The sequence below is a fragment of the Eptatretus burgeri genome, chromosome 7, assembly GCF_056783735.1.
Source record: "Eptatretus burgeri isolate ZD-2024b chromosome 7, Ebu_testis_v1, whole genome shotgun sequence".
Classification (NCBI taxonomy): domain Eukaryota; kingdom Metazoa; phylum Chordata; class Myxini; order Myxiniformes; family Myxinidae; genus Eptatretus; species Eptatretus burgeri.
Genome location: NC_140967.1, coordinates 76,800,775 through 76,817,523, shown reverse-complemented (window position 1 = coordinate 76,817,523; position 16,749 = coordinate 76,800,775). Strand labels below are relative to the sequence as shown.

General features: G+C 47.1%; 1 protein-coding gene across 4 annotated transcripts in view; it reads left to right on the top strand.

Moving 5' to 3' along the window:
- The window catches only part of LOC147023587 (uncharacterized), a 134,023-nt gene extending 117,657 nt beyond the window's left edge, over positions 1-16,366 (top strand). For all 4 annotated transcript variants that reach the window (XM_085889107.1, XM_085889108.1, XM_085889109.1 and 1 more), the window contains 3 exons: positions 2,107-2,153; positions 13,608-13,660; positions 15,432-16,366. In XM_085889107.1, coding sequence (XP_085745233.1) covers positions 2,107-2,153; positions 13,608-13,660; positions 15,432-15,486 — 155 coding nt within the window. In that variant the 3' untranslated portion in view covers positions 15,487-16,366. The remainder of the gene's footprint in view (positions 1-2,106; positions 2,154-13,607; positions 13,661-15,431) is intronic.
- Positions 16,367-16,749: the final 383 nt, after the last annotated feature.

Sequence of the window (16,749 nt, the reverse complement as noted above, 5' to 3'; positions counted from 1 at the left end):
TAGGATAACGGAAGATGGGATGAGATGTATCTGTGCATAAGAGAGAGCAGGTTTCTGTGGAAGAATTCCCAGGCCAAATTAATATGAGGGACAGTCGATATGAAGAGAGATGGCTGCTTGCAGTCCCTGCCAATCTGCCTGAGTGAACTGCCAGACTCGCCGTCACTGAGGTACAGTCGCTCTTTGAGAATAGCCAGAGATGTTTACTCCTCCTCATAAGCATATGATCAGATGAACCAATTGGAGCAGAGGAAGCGCAGGAAAAGGTTTGAGTGGGGGGAGTTTTGAGGAGGTGCGGTGAGGGTGAAGGATTGAGAGGGTGGGGTGAGTAGGAATATAGAAAGTGAGGACATGAAGCTGTGAGTTGGAGATGTGGAAAGGAGGAGGGACATGAAGTGGAGGGATGCTGATTCCAAATTCCCAAATTGGAGAAACTAGGATAAAGATCATGGGATGGGAGGTAAGATTTTTGTTGAGGGTACAGAAAAGTGTGGACCAAGTGCCGAGGTGATACTTTTGAAAATAATCTTTGTGAAGAAGAGGAGGGATAGATTCTGGTGAAGAAGAACACATCGTACTCCCAATGGCTAAATCAGGAAAGTGCAGTTTGGAGATGATGAGAAAAGACAGGAAAAAGAATAGAGAACAGGAAGTACAGGCCCAGAAGAAAATTCAAATAGAATGAGATTGCTGTGGAGTCGTTTTAAAAAAAAAATTGAAGTGAAGAGGGGAAATATGGTTTCATTGAAGAGGTAGAAGTAAAATATTTTGGATGAAAGAAGCAAAACGAGGAATATGGAAATAAAAGGGAGAGAATTTTCAACGTTGCTATCCGAGGTGCGGCTAAGTTGGGCATTCAATAACATGAAAATGAATTTGACAAATACAGCATCACAAGATGCAGTTTTGTAGGGAATAGGCAAATGGGAGATGGTGTTTTGAGAACAAGACCAGAAGGGAGGTGGTTAAAGTGTGTGATGAGTAAACAGGAGCCTCTGCATTTGTGGGGAAAGGCCAAGAGTTTTAAATTCCAAAAACATCCAGAAGATTTGCACCTTGCTCAACTCTGAGGGCCATGGAAACCAAGGCCTTCAAGATCATTGGAATCTCCCACAATTAAGCTGAGTCAATGTGCTTATCACTTTCACATTGCAAACAGGTTGGTGGTCTCTGTCTTTTACCACCTCCTTTCTGGTCTTGCACCCTCTCCCCTTTCTGTGCTTTGTCCCCTCCCCCCACACCCCACCAGGTTTCTGCAGGGTGCACACGTGGTTCACCAAACAACCCCCTTCTGGTGAAACTCTCAAAATCCAGAATCACTCCTCACCTCCACATTCATTCGTTCCTCTTTTTCCCACCTGTGGAACCAACTTTCTCAGGCTCTTCAATCTCATTCTTCCCTCCAGAGCTTCAAAAAACAGCTGTTCACCACCATCTCAGGTCATCCCCCAGCCACAACCATCATCTTTTTTTTTACCCCAATTCATCCTCCCCAAGCCCATTTCATTCTGGATTTTCAATTTTTTTACGAGTTTGTGGATGTATCAATCTTGTTTATCCCCTGGATCTTCCCCTTACCCTCATCCATTATTTCTCCAAGTCTCTCTCTATGTTGTCCATCAACTCTGCTGTTAGTGCGATTCCAACCCCCCCTCCCCCCCCACTGTTTTCTGTTGTGCCCTGATCCATTCTATATTCTAACTCCTCTAGGAGCCTTGACATTGTATGCAAAAAAAGTACAGGTGTTTTGAAGCAGGGAAACCTTCACCAGAAGTTCACATGCCAACGTTATAAGCATGTGAACTTGTCACAAGCAACAAGTCCTTTGTCCATAGTTCAATGGAGTAATGCTGTCTCCTCTTAAGGTAATCTTCCTCATCCCTTGGCAATTCTAAGTTGCTCTCCACAGGTGCCCAAATTGGATGCAATAATCCATGGTGTCTTGGCTAAGCTGGTGAGACAAATCTTATCTTCTGCTATTCAGCACAAACACAAAAGTCTATGTTAATCATAGATTGGTTTAAAATCAGGCTAAGTTGATGGCATTGTATAAGCAATCCAAACATGTTACATTAAGCTGTTGTAAAAATCGCCTTCTTCCTGCAGGTGTGATCTTTGCGTTTTCTCTACCTATCACCTATGACAAATACAAGGTACGATATAGTTTACTTCTGTTTGACTTGCCTATGCTATGCTCTTTGCACATGTTTTTGGCTACTACCGCTTAACAACTGTGCGTTACAGTTGAGATGGGTAGGGCCTCTCAGATGTGCTGACCTTTGTGCCAGGGTATGTTGAAAATATTTATCGATTTCATTTAGGATCCATCTGAGTATTCATCATGGTGATGTATCCTCATGTCAAAAATATTTTTCATCAAAACGTGAAACTCTTGATTGCACCTACAACATAACATGACAGACATCCCTGGAGGTTGTCTTTCCTGTTTTTGCATATCATAGTGGTGATAATTTTATATATATATATATATATATATATATATATATCAATATTGTTGCGGGCCAGGTGAGAAGACCACTGGGGGGGGGGGGTGGGGGGTGGAAGCTATCCTTGTCCGAACCGGATCGGATGCAGCCGAGCGGCACTGCCAAGGACGTACCAGCTAAAAGGAACGGATCGTTGGGAATAAAGGCCTGGCTCGGTTAGAATTCGGACCGTGCTGGATCAATGCAAGAAAAGACAAGAACGAGCTGGGAACATATCTAATAATAATTTATTTACAAACAAGGGAGGAAAGTTATGTGGTACAGGGAATAGGTTTATTGGGGTGTGTTTTGCAGGGAGAAAAAAATGTGAGAGGTGGGGCAATATACAAGCAACTTACAAAAGCAGACACAGAGCAGACTAAACTCGAAATAATAATTACTAGCCAAAACCCCGTCACAGACTGATTCCGTTCGTTCAACCACCCTCACCAGCTCACCCACACTCGAGGGACATGGACTGGAGAGGGCGTGCTTGCCCCTGCCTACTCATCCCCCGCCCCTGCCCCATTCTCCCCCGCCTCCCACCCCTGCCCAGAAATTTAATTACCCTGGCCCCGCCCCTTCACTCCCTGCCCCCCCCCGTCTCTTGATTCTCTGCCCCACTTGCCCCCGCCCCCTGTCCAGTGTCCACCCCCTCACCCCCGCCCCCCTGTTCACCCCCTCACCCCCGCCCCCCTGTCCACCCCCTCACCCCCGTCTCAACGAAAAGTGTTTATTCTGCTTCAGAGTTGAAGGTTGACTTGCCACTATGTGCGATGCACTCTTACAGGTACGAAGTTTCTTTCAGTCCGGGTCACAGTATTGAGAAAAGCGTGACGCGACCGCTAGGAGGAGCACAAATTTGGTCCTTCAGTATTAATATATAGATAATAATGTTCTGCAATCTTACTTTTGTGGACAGGACAACTCGCGCACACACACACACACACACACACACACACACACACACACACACACACACACACACACACACACACACACACACACACACACACACACACACACACACACAATTGAAGAGGAGTTATTGAAGCAAGAAGGGAGAGGAGTTGAGGCTACGGTCTCTTGGTACCTTGTACAATTGACTGCCCAAACGCATCACCAATACGTTTGGGGGGAATGCTCCATCGTGCGATACTGTTGAAGATTCGATGGCGCTTAACAGCACCGCCGTCTCAGGAGTTATAATGCCGGCTAGTTCAGCACAGGTCTTCGGTCACGCGCCTCAAATCACGATACCAAAGTACACCTGGACCTTACCAGTTGGGGATATAGACCCCGGCTACAGACTGGGTTTGATCAGAGACCGAGCAAAGTCTGCCAGTCCGTAGCCCGTTTGGTTTTAAATACAAATTGAGCGATTGTTCCTCAGCACGTCACGAATAAATTCAAGGCGGCAAATTTCATATAACTCAGCCAGATTTATTGGGGACACATCGGGGAGCACGACACAAGCAAAGCATTCATGAACATTATAATAAATCTATAACCCCCTCTTATCTAGGGAGCTACGGATACGGGTTTCGAAGGGAGCACTAGCAAAATAAACCTTAGGCCTGGACAACATGCAGACAAGACACGGAGTACTGGGTGGTGCCTCATGGACGAGAGGAAAAGTGTCGAAGGCACGAATGCGGCTCGTGACAAGCCGATGGTGTCGGATTTGAGCGCCCAGCTCGAGCATGCAGCGTGGCAAGATGGCGCTCGTACTCCTATCGGCACCGCTCACGCAAGCCTCATGGCAAGATGGCCGCGACGACGTCCTTTTGTCGGCACCGCTCATGTGTCCAGCCCCCGTAAGGTCGACGGCACAAGACAGAAAGATCTATGGTGTGTTCCAGCTGGCTCCCCACAAGGTCCAGTATGCGAATCCAGGCCTGACTGCCAGACCAGGCCAAATCTGGGTGTTGGACTCTGCAGGTGGGTCGATGGGATGAAAAGACGTCGTCAAGCCGTGCAGGGAGTAAGGACAGTCAGAGGCCCCGTGGCTGGACTCAGGATGAACCTGTGGATGACCTGCAGGCTGGATCCATGGCCGAGGAGGAACAGCCGGCCAAGCCACTCCTCAAAGCAGATCGCAGACAGACACACGCAGTTCCTTCCTTGCCTTTTGGGGCGAGTGTTTTCCGACCACCCCGGGGACACGTGATTGGTCCATCGTTCGAGTTTGCAACAGCTCTCCGCCAATGGGTTGCTGGCACGTCTTGCTGACTGATTCTGTCAGGGCGCTGGGTGGGGGCTGGTTAGGACGGGGGAAGGAAGAAGAAGACGCCTCTCGGTACACCACCACTGTATGAAGAATGGACAGCCTGCTCCATCTCCCGACACACATGTAACGTCCGATTACCAAACAACTTAGCTAAACATGCATTTAAGGGGTGGGATCTGGGCGAATCCTATATTAATAACCTACTAAGGGCCCATTTCTGCAACAATACCTCCTCGACAGCTGGTGCGTAGTGGGGCTTCGTGCAGCTCGCGTCGAGACGTGATCATTGACGTGAAGGAGGGACTTGAGTTGGGAGGGTGGAGTCAGTTAATGATGACGACAAGAGGGCGGAGTCCAGGCAATGACGAAGTCCAGCGCGTGCGGGGGCAGCAGAGAGAGAGAGAGAGAGAGAGAGAGAGAGAGAGAGAGAGAGAGAGAGAGAGAGAGAGAGAGAGAGAGAGAGAGAGAGAGAGAGAGAGAGAGAGAGAGAGAGAGAGAGAGAGAGAGAGAGAGAGAGAGAGAGAGAGAGAGAGAGAGAGAGAGAGAGAGAGAGAGAGAGAGAGAGAGAGAGAGAGAGAGAGAGAGAGAGAGAGAGAGAGAGAGAGAGAGAGAGAGAGAGAGAGAGAGAGAGAGAGAGAGAGAGAGAGAGAACGAACGAGAACGGCCCCGCTCTGACCTTTTATAGACCGTGGAGCGGGGGGGGGGGGGCACCCCAAAGCGATGCGTCATCACCTGAATCGGGCGCTCTGATGGCCCCGACCCCCCCACGCGGCCCGGCCGCGATGGCTGGAAGCAGCACCATTCCTCTAACGGCAAGGTGACCCTGAGCCTTGAAAATGTCTCGCTCCGACGTCACAACAGGATGTGAATCACCCACACCGAACTCCGCATCATGAATTGCCTTGCAAGAACCCCCGGGCCATGCCCTGATGACCGGCTGAGGGTGGCGTCGGTCCCGCTTGCCTGCCCGGGCGCCTCCGATCAGTGCTGATAAATGCCTGCTCCGTGATGCGTCATGCGGCCCGAGCGATCCAAACTGCACATCATGTCTCTACCCGATCACGGCTTCGCTGGCCGGATAGGCGAGAAGGTAAGATGTTATGGCAAACCCATGCACAGACGGTAAGATGTGTCCATTCATGCCCTGCTCTGTATGATAATAAGGTGTCACGACCTAAGCACGGGTCTGCCTTCAAGCACATTCCATACAGTGCGCGTGGATCCACCATGGCCCACGTGGTCAGCACTCGTGTTTGCTGGATTCTGCTATTGTGTGCGTGGGGCTAACACCAATCTGTGTCAGGATTTGAGGGGAACGATCGGATATAATAATGAGATGGGGCTTTGGAGGGAAAAGAGGAAGCTGATGTAATTAAATCCAGAAATGGGTCGAACAGAACGCGCCACCCGTATCATGCACAACGTGGCGTGGTTGTCGTTCATTTGCTTCTGTGTTGTGCAAAACCACATGCGTTCAGCCTCTTTAAGAGATATTCATTCGTATGAATGTCAGGTCAGGTCAGGTTCGATCTTTTGTCAGGTCAGGTTCGATCTGTGACCTGCTACAGGTACCATGTAAACCTGTACTAACCTGTTCCATGGTCGGGTTGTCGGCGACTAAACCGTCTCCCCCACCAGGTTTTCTGGTGAGGAGGGTGTTTGGATATGGACACCCAGCAGGATTAAAAACAAAACCTGTCAAAGGGCGGAGGAGCTCCTTGTGAGCCAACGGCCATCCATATCTAGTGCCCAACTGTGTCTGCGGACGTCCTCCTGCAGTTGGGTTACTTCTTATTAGGAGGTTGGTGGCAGGATTTGCACTCCAGCCACCGTAAAACGCTTCATTCCGCAAAACGCAAAAACGCAAAAAAATCTGAAAACCCACTCCGTGGGAGTACCTCCTGTGCAGCTTCCCTTCGCAGGGCAGCTCACCGGATGATGGGATTGGGGCAAAGCCTTCGGGACCCCCAATCTTTGATAGGAGGGAAACCACGGGGTAACATCCCTGGGTCAGATTGCGGGAGAGTGTGTCGGAGTGGTGCTGAGGTGTCGTCCACCAGACGGCGGTCTCCTTGGGTTAACCTGAGGCGGTCCCTTCGGGTGGGTGCCTGGAATGTCCTATCCCTAAGAGAGGATGATCACCTGTCTCTGTTATCATCTGAGCTCAAGCGTTTGGACATCGGGATTGCAGCTCTCTCTGAGGTTCGGAGACCGGATTGCGGCGAGATAATGGTGGGTGGTTACACCTACTATTGGTCTGGTCGCTCTGATGGTTACCATACCCAAGGAGTTGCTGTAGCTGTGTCCAATAAGCTGACCCCAATGATAATTGAGGTAACACCGGTCAACGAGCGTATTATGAGATTAAGGATTCGTCACTCCTTAGGTGTCATTTCCCTGGTCTCTATTTATGCTCCGACTGAGGCGAGTGATCTTACCGTGAAGGATGCATTCTACGCCACACTCGAGTCTGTGGTTGATCAGTGCCCCAGACGAGATACACTTCTAGTCTTGGGGGATTTCAATGCATCGACTGGAACTGATAGGGATGGTTATGAGGTGTGTGTTGGTCCCCATGGGTCAGGAACTATGAACCAGAATAGCACTAAGTTCCTTGACTTTGCAAGAAGTCATGGACTTAGGGTGGCTGGTTCATGGTTTCAGCGCCCGCAAGCTCATCGCTGGACTTGGTATTCCAACGCTGGCGGTGTGGCAAAGGAGATTGACCATGTCCTCATTGACGGTCGTTGGAGGATGATCCAGAACTGCAGGGTCTACCGGAGTGCTCAGTTCCTCAATACTGACCACAGGCTTGTTGTAGCAACTCTAAAGCTGCACCTTAAATCCTGGAGAATGGTACCATCCCAGCCTAGGCTGGATGTTGCCAAGCTCAGGGATGAGAGAGTAGCTGAGGAGTTTGCGAACAGGCTGAGTGGACACTTGGGGGTCTGGGTGCTTTGGGGGGTCCTGAAGAGTTGTGGAGCACCTTCAAGACCACCGTCCTTGATGTTGCCGGTGGATGCCTTGGAGTTCACCGCAGGGCAAAGAAGAATTTTGTCTCTCAAGGGACACTGGATACCATTGACCAGAGTCGCAGGGCCAGGCTGAATGGCAGAGCTGAGCTGTTCAGGGAGCTGAGGCGTAAAACTGTACGTGCACTGAGGGTGGACAAGGAGGCCTATGTGCGAGGAATCTGTGAGGGGGTAGAGCATCACCTGTGGACAGGTGATTCTCGTCCCGCTTACAGGGAAATTCGCGCATTACGTTCATCCAAGCCCATCCCTCGGAGCACTGCAGTTCGCGCAGAGAGTGGTAGGCTCTTGACAGAGGAGTCTGAAGTGAAGGCCCGCTGGCCGGCTACTTTGAGCGGTTGTACCAGGCTGATCCCCCAGCTGTCGAGTTGGACGTCAAGGGTGTTACAATCCCTGTTGCTGACCCTCGAATCAACTGTGGTCCACCATCGCTTGTGGAAACACGGGCTGCGGTGAACCAGTTGAAACGGGGCAAAGCTCCAGGGATCTGTGGCATCCATGCTGAACTTCTCAAGGCTGGTGGAAATGCTGCACTCGCGTCGTTGCATGCAGTTTTGTGCTCTGCCTGGAACACAGGCATCATCCCAACTGACTGGAAGAGGGGCCTTGTTGTCCCTCTCTGGAAAGGGAAGGGTGATCGCCAAGACTGCAACAACTACCGAGGGGTGACGCTGCTCTCAGTGCCGGGCAAGGTCTTTGCTCGGATAATTCTTGATAGGGTTCGCCACCATCTGCTTGAGCACCAGCGTCCAGAGCAGTCAGGCTTTACACCAAAGAGGTCAACGATTGACCGTATCCTTGCTCTTCGTGTCCTCACTGAACGCAGACGAGAGTTTCGGCAGGGGCTGCTTGCAGCCTATGTTGATCTCTGTAAAGCGTTCGATTCAGTGAATCGGGATGTCCTCTGGAGGATTCTTGGTCTTCGTGGGGTGCCACCGAAACTGATCGATCTGATGTCTGAACTCTACTCTGGTACTGAGAGTGCTGTGAAGTGTGGTGGTACCGCCTCTGACTTATTTCCAGTTGTTACTGGAGTTCGTCAGGGATGTGTACTTGCCCCCACACTTTTCAACACTTGTATGGACTGGATTTTTGGGAGGATGTCGGAGAGATCAAGTTGCGGTGCATCGTTTGGCAATGTCAAGATCTCGGACCTTGATTTTGCAGATGTTGCAGTCATCTTTGCGGAGACTTTAGACATCCTCTTGGGGGCCCTCGAGTTGCTGAATGAGGAGTCGGAGCCGTTGGGATTACGGATTTCTTGGGTCAAAACAAAGATCCAGGCTTTCGGTGACATCTTGGATGCTGCTGTCCTGTCTGTGTCTGTTTGTGGTGAGGATGTTGAGGTCGTGGATAGATTCACTTACCTTGGCAGTGATATTCATGTCTCCGCAGGTTGTGAGCCGGAGGTCAATAGACGTCTGGGTCGGGCCTGGGGAGTCATGGATTCACTGGATCATGGGGTGTGGCGCTGCCGGTACCTGTGCGGGAGGACGAAAGTCCGAGTCTTCAGGTCCTTGGTACTTCCAGTCTTGCTCTATGGGTGCGAGACTTGGACTTTGACCAAGGATCTGAGACGGAGACTTAATTCCTTTGGTACCAGGTCTCTTCGGAGAATCCTTGGCTATCGCTGGTCGGATTTTGTGTCCAACGAGCGGTTGCTGAGAGAGACTCGGATGAGATTTGTTACCTGCATAGTCCGTGAGCGTCAGCTGCGGCTGTATGGACATGTGGCTCGTTTTCCTGACGCTGATCCTGCTCACCAGATTCTCTCAGCGAGGGAGTCTCATGAGTGGAGGAGGCCAGTGGGCCGACCACGTGCCTCATGGTTGCAGCAGGTTGACCATCATCTCAAGGAGATGGGGATGGGCCTGGCATCTGCCTGGGGGATGGCCAGACGGAGGCCCCTGGAGTACCGGCGGAAAGTGGACGCAGCGACGCGCTGTTCTGGCACATGCTCCCATACCTGACCTGACCTGATTCGTATGCCTTTTCAATGCAACCGGCAATCTCATCCCAGATCACTGGAAGCTCGAGTTGATCATCTCGAGCTGCCGAGCATACTATTATATATAACTTTCCGCAAAAGTTGGATTGAGGGATCGCTTGAGGATGGGAGCTCTGCGCTGCCCGGTGCCATCGCGGACTTTCTATTCCCCTCCATCGCAGAAGTTTTTCCGCTGGTATCGTGGTTTCCTCGCATCCGCGGCACGTGTTGGATGCAAATTCGGATTTACCTCGGAAATAAGCAGAAAAGAAGAGTAGAAATGAGGTTTAATGGTGTAAGCAAACCTCGCGATGAGATCCCCGCAACGCACGTCCCATTTGACCCACTAGACAAAAGGGAAGGGACTATATAAACGTATATTAATGGAATAACTGTCTTGGGACCACTATATGTTGGATGCCATTACCTTGGAGGCATGTGCTTCCTTGAACCGAAAAAAAAATACAATATATATATATATATATATATATATATATATATATATATATATATATATATATATATATATATATATATATATATATATATATATATATATATATATATATATATATATATATGTGTATATATATATATATATGTGTATATATATATATATATATATATATATATACACATATATATATATATATATATATATATGTGTATATATATATATATATATATATATATACACATATATATATATATACATTTATAATACCAAGCTTGTACACTAAAAACTCGGCTTGCCCATCACACGATCCCGAGGAAATCGCTGTGGCACTTAGCGGACATGCCGACAATGTTTGGGAAGTCTTGGCGTTCCATATTACCACTTGCATTTTGCACAATGCGTATTTTTGTCATTCCCCATGCATGTGCTATCCCGTGCATGTGCACGGGTATCGCTAGTATATGTATAACTAGCTGAAGTACCCGGTAATACCCGGGAAATTTGCCCTATTTTCCTCACGCTAGTTAGACTGAGGCATTAGTTGTATGGAGAAAATTAGGAAGGCTTCTTTTATTCCTCAGATTTATGGAAGGAAGGCTTTATGCTGCTGTAATCCTCAGATAGGTCATAGATGAAGGCAGCCTTGAGCCACTCAATGTTTCTAGCAGCAGTGGCAACTATCCTTGATGTCCTGCCAAAACCCAGACCTAGAAAGCTGGAACGTGAGTTTTGTGCTTCTCTCGCCCGTTGGTGTGACGCTCTATTTGCAGTAAGGCGACGCTCTCTCTCTGCAGCCGACTCTGCTTGCCTGGCTCGTTCATGAGCAGATATATCAGCAGTAAGACGTCTCTCTCTCTCTCTCTCCTCTCTCTCTCTCTCTCTCTCTCTCTCTCTCTCTCTCTCTCTCTCTCTCTCTCTCTCTCTCTCTCTCTCTCTCTTTCTCTGTTCTCTCTTCTCTCTTCTCTCTTCTCTCTTCTCTCTTCTCTCTTCTCTCTTCTCTCTTCTCTCTTCTCTCTTCTCTCTTCTCTCTTCTCTCTTCTCTCTTCTCTCTTCTCTCTTCTCTCTTCTCTCTTCTCTCTTCTCTCTTCTCTCTTCTCTCTTCTCTCTTCTCTCTTCTCTCTTCTCTCTCTCTCTCTCTCTCTCTCTCTCTCTCTCTCTCTCTCTCTCTCTCTCTCTCTCTCTTCTCTCTCTCTCTTCACTCTCTCTTCTCTCTCTCTTCTCTCTCTCTTCACTCTCTCTTCACTCTCTCTTCACTCTCTCTTCACTCTCTCTTCACTCTCTCTTCACTCTCTCTTCACTCTCTCTTCACTCTCTCTTCTCACTCTCTTCTCACTCTCTTCTCACTCTCACTCTCTTCTCACTCTCTTCTCACTCTCACCTCACTCTCTTCTCACTCTCTTCTCACTCTCACTCTCACTCTCTCTTCACTCTCTCTTCTCTCTCTCTTCTCTCTCTCTTCTCTCTCTCTTCTCTCTCTCTTCTCTCTCTCTTCTCTCTCTCTTCTCTCTCTCTTCTCTCTCTCTTCTCTCTCTCTTCTCTCTCTCTTCTCTCTCTCTTCTCTCTCTCTGACTCTCTCTCTCTCTGACTCTCTCTCTCTCTCTCTCTCTCTCTCTCTCTCTCTCTCTCTCTCTCTCTCTCTCTCTCTCTCTCTCTCTCTCTCTCTCTCTCTCTCTCTCTCTCTCTCTCTCTCTCTCTCTCTCTCTCTCTCTCTCTCTCTCTCTCTCTCTCTCTCTCTCTCTCTCTCTCTCTCTCTCTCTCTCTCTCTCTCTCTCTCTCTCTCTCTCTCTCTCTCTCTCTCTCTCTCTCTCTCTCTCTCTCTCTCTCTCTCTCTCTCTCTCTCTCTCTCTCTCTCTCTCTCTCTCTCTCTCTCTGCAGCCGGCTCCGCTTGCCTGGCTCTTCCATGAGCAGATCTATCAGCAGTTAGCTGTTGCCGTGCGCGTGCAGTTTGAGAATTCAAATAACAGGAGACTGTGTATGTTTCAAAAGTCAACGAATATGAACATTTTGTATTTCAAAAAACCCTAGCGTTTTTAACCATGAAGCCTTTTGTTATGATTAATACGCCGGCCCACTATTCGAAAGCCATTTTTTTTTTCTAATGGAAATTTTATTTATATATCTTCTTCTTCTTCTTTCGGCTGCTCCCGTTCGGGGTCGCCACAGCGGATCATCCGGATGATCCGCATAGTGATTTGGCACATGTTTTACGCCGGATGCCCTTCCTGACGCAACCCTGGTCGCCTCTTACGACACAGGGATATGGTACACCTATTTTAACCGGGGTATACACTGGCCCAGTACACTGGTACTCATTTCGCCGACCTCGGAAGGATGACAGGCTGAGTCAACCTCCTGGTGTATTAATTCAGTGGCCCAACGGGGCTTGAACTCAGGACCTTTTGGATCCCAAGCTACTGCCCTAACCACTGCGCCAACACACCAGGCTCTATATATATATATATATATATATATATATATATATATATATATATATATATATATATATATATATATATATATATATATATATATATATATATATATATATATATATATATATATATATATATATATATATTTTTTTTTTTTTTTTAGAGCCTGGTGTTGGCGCAGTGGTTAGGGCAGCGGCTTGGGATCCAAAAGGTCCTGAGTTCAAGCCCCGTTGGGCCACTGAATTAATAGACCAGGGGGTTGACTCAGCCTGTCATCCTTCCGAGGTCGGCGAAATGAGTACCAGTGCACTGGGCCGGTGTATACCCCGGTTAAAATAGGTGTACCATATCCCTGTGTCGTAAGAGGCGACCAGGGTTGCGTCAGGAAGGGCATCCGGCGTAAAACATGTGCCAAATCACTATGCGGATCATACGGATGATCCGCTGTGGCGACCCCGAACGGGAGCAGCCGAAAGAAGAAGAAGATATATTTTTTTTTAATATATATTTTTTTTTCATTTTTATGGAGAGCCACTTAGCGCATCCTGGTGCTGAATGTTAGGTCTATATATGTGTAAAGTTTCATCAAGATCGGTTCACTAGTCTAGGAGCTTATTTGTTACAAAAAAAACAGACGGACAGATAGAAGGACTGCCATTTATATAGTAGATATTAATTATATATATACATACATACATACATACATACATACATACATACATACATACATACATACATACATACATACATATGATGTCCCTGTTTTTTGCAGCAATCAATAATTTGACTTTGCCATTTGGAAGGATGCTAATAAGTTGGGTGATGGATTACTCTGATGCAGTTTTCATAAAGGCCAGCAGGGCAGAGAATGCTTTTGTTTCACAAGGAGTGATTACCTGATGTGGAGTAGTTTTTGGTATGTACCCAGCTGGATAATGTTAACCACGACTCCACCCACCCCCCTTTTCACCCCCAATGTTCAGATTAAGCATATACTGGCACAAATTCGGGCTCAGATCCATGACATGGTTGCAAGGTAAGACCTGGTGTTTATTTATTTATATTTACAGTGCATAATTTGCTTTGCCTTTTACCTTCTAGTCACCTGTAGACCTAATCACTCAGGAATGTTGAATGGCAAAGCAACCAATTAAGAAGAGCGAGTTTTGCAGCTGATTCTTTTTGAAGAGATATGAGGGCTGGCAGGATAGCTTGGAGCTATGCACACTCCTGGCTTCAAATCTTGGCCCAGCTATAAACTGTCATCCGTTGTTTCACCGTGATTCATCAATGTGTGTGCCGTCCCTCGGATTGATGTTAAACTGTGCTTCCTGTCCCTGCCAGCGTTCGTTGGTGGATGTTTAAGATCCCACTGTGCCCATGAAGGAGGCGAGCTATTGCCAGCATCCTGAACAAATTTCAATTTCCTGCTCTAACCAACGGGGGGTGGGGGGGAGGGGCACTGCATCAGCTGTACTCCTGCAAACTCTTCTACCCAAAGTCATGTACTGCTTCGGAAAAATTAAGAAGATATTTGACTTAACAAGGAAGAATTTATTAAACGGCTAAAAAGGTTTTTTTGCAATCTCAAACGTTTCCAATATTTGTAGATACTGTACATCTGATTGTTGTGGCATTATTGCTCTGTCTAGTTCAGAATGTTTCTGTAGTAGTTAATTGGTTCACGAAAAAAAATTCACGAAAAAATAAGTGACCACTATATTCGTTATTGTTGTGTGTCTGTCTGTCTGTCTGTCTTTTTTCTGTCTGTCTGTCTGTCTGTCCCAAGCAGAGCTCTGTGGGTTTTGATCCGATCCTGATAAAATTTTGGTGGGAGGTTTATATCATGATCGAGTTGTGTTTTCTTGAGAATTGGCGTGGTGCACCCATTATGGGTGGAGCCACGCCCGAAAAACGTGTTTTTACGGGGTAGCCGATTTCAATTTGCATCTTCTCCGAGGACCTAGGGGCTTTGTCGAATCTGGCAGGGGTTTCAGTATTTGGTTAGCCCAATGGCACCTGCATAGCCCCACGGAGCTGGATTTTTTTTTTTTTTCATTTTCGTCCCAAGGTCACAAACTTAGAAAATTGTGAATTTTGACATAAAAATCATACGACCGCCCAAACTTTGAGAGCTAGGATGACAATATTTTTTATGCATAATCTTGAGGTCATTCCCCACCTAAAGTCTTGAAACCATTTTGCTCTATCTCGAACACCTTGCCCGTGGCGCTCCCTTCAAATTTGTTTTTACGCTGATTTCATCAAAGTATGGATAATCCGAGGAGTGCAAAATGCCATATAGCCTATATGATGTTATATTGTTTCTGGAATGTTCCAGAGGAAGTTTTGCACCAAAGGTCATAATCTTTGACCTTTGACCTTTAAAGTTCACAAAGGTCAAATTTTCAAAGTTGTAGGAATCGAACCGGGTTTTTGACGAACTAACTCCAATAAGCTATAGCACGTATCCTGTTTCCTTATTTTAATGTCCACAACATTGTTTTGTGACCTTTAAAGGTTATGCAAAGGTCAAATTTTGAAAGTTGTTGAACGAAACCGGATTTTCGACATTTTGCAGCTAAACCTGTCACTCGTACCACATCATGTTGATCATTTTTATAACTTGGTCAAACATTATCACTTGTCTCATCCTTGACTTCTGAAACAATCTACATCGTTAAATACCGCTCGTGAACCATCGTCGTCTTCAGACTTGTCTTTTATTTATTTTCCTATTTGCAGGGTGGTTTGTTTTGTTTTTGTTTTGCATACATGTGCAGTTGTTGTTTGTTTGTTTTTTACAGAGTGAGATCCCTCATACCCACTGGTAAACCCCAAGAGGCTCTCAAGGCTCAATGAGACATCGGCCCCAATGGCCCAGCAACACCACCAAGTCCCCTTCGCACATCTCCTTCACTCCTTGCTTTCTGTCTGTTGTATACTCCCAGGAAGCAATGTAGCATAATTAATCCAATGATGCTGGTGGCAATTCAAAATCTTTGTCCATGAGTTTTATGCGCTTCACATTTCCTCAATGCAAATGTAGGATGGTCCCTGCACTGCTTTAGTAGTTTTTGGGTTCTTGTTTTAGTGTGTCTCTACATGACTTTTGCTTGTTTCTATATGTATGAAGCAAGCTCTGGTTAATTTGTACCACAGCTCGCTCTTCCTTCCCCAGGAGTTTGCGTTCGCTGCTATTTATTGATGCTCACACTGTTAATGGTGTTACAGACGCCAGCGGTTCCTCTTGCGTGATGCAAAGCCCTCACGACGTCCGTGGACTTGCGCGTCTGGGTATTTCCTTGCCCACATTGCTTGGAACACAACGGGGTTCTGCCGTGTTTGTTTGCCAATGGCTCCCATTTGGTAGAAGAACATCCTCTCACCTAAAACTAGGACTGACATTTTTACGCTGGCATCGTCCGTCCGTCCGTCTCACCGCACCCTGGATCCGATGCGTTTAAATGCAAAACGCGACGATGCTCGTTTAACTGCATCTGCTAAAAAATAAACTGATGCAAACCATTACAATTGACAAAGCTAATGTGAGCACTTCTTTTTCTGTCATGTGAAAAGGCCTCGAGGTTTTCTAGCCTCGGCCTTTGGTGACGAGACGTCATACGATTGCAGTATTAACCACTCTGTAGGTACAGCCTTTGTATTTAGCTTATGACCTGTAAACATTGTTGGCAAAATGTGAAATGTGATTTATTTTCATTTCCTGTGAATGTACACTGGTCTCCCCCCTCCCCACCTTTCCTCCCCCCTCTTCAATCGTGATATGGCAATCTATTTTGCTGGTAAATAGCCGTTCTTAGCTTCGTTAAGCTTCAGTCGAGTCTACCAAAAATGGTGGTACTTCTTCTAGAAACCGTCTTTCTCCTTTGCGTTGCCTTCTTATCACCATGGGCTCTTGAGCGTTGTGCGGCTCGTGCAATGTTCAATGCAAGACTTCTATTCTTTCCTGTAAAACATCCGCTACTCATTTAAAGACTGGTCGATGTTCAAACACGATCCATCCCATTTTTGTATACTTTGAAGTGCTCGTGCTTGTAGTAATGTGACGTTGCTCCCTTCCTTGCATTTTTGAAAATTATTAATTCTACGTCACGCTTCTGCTAT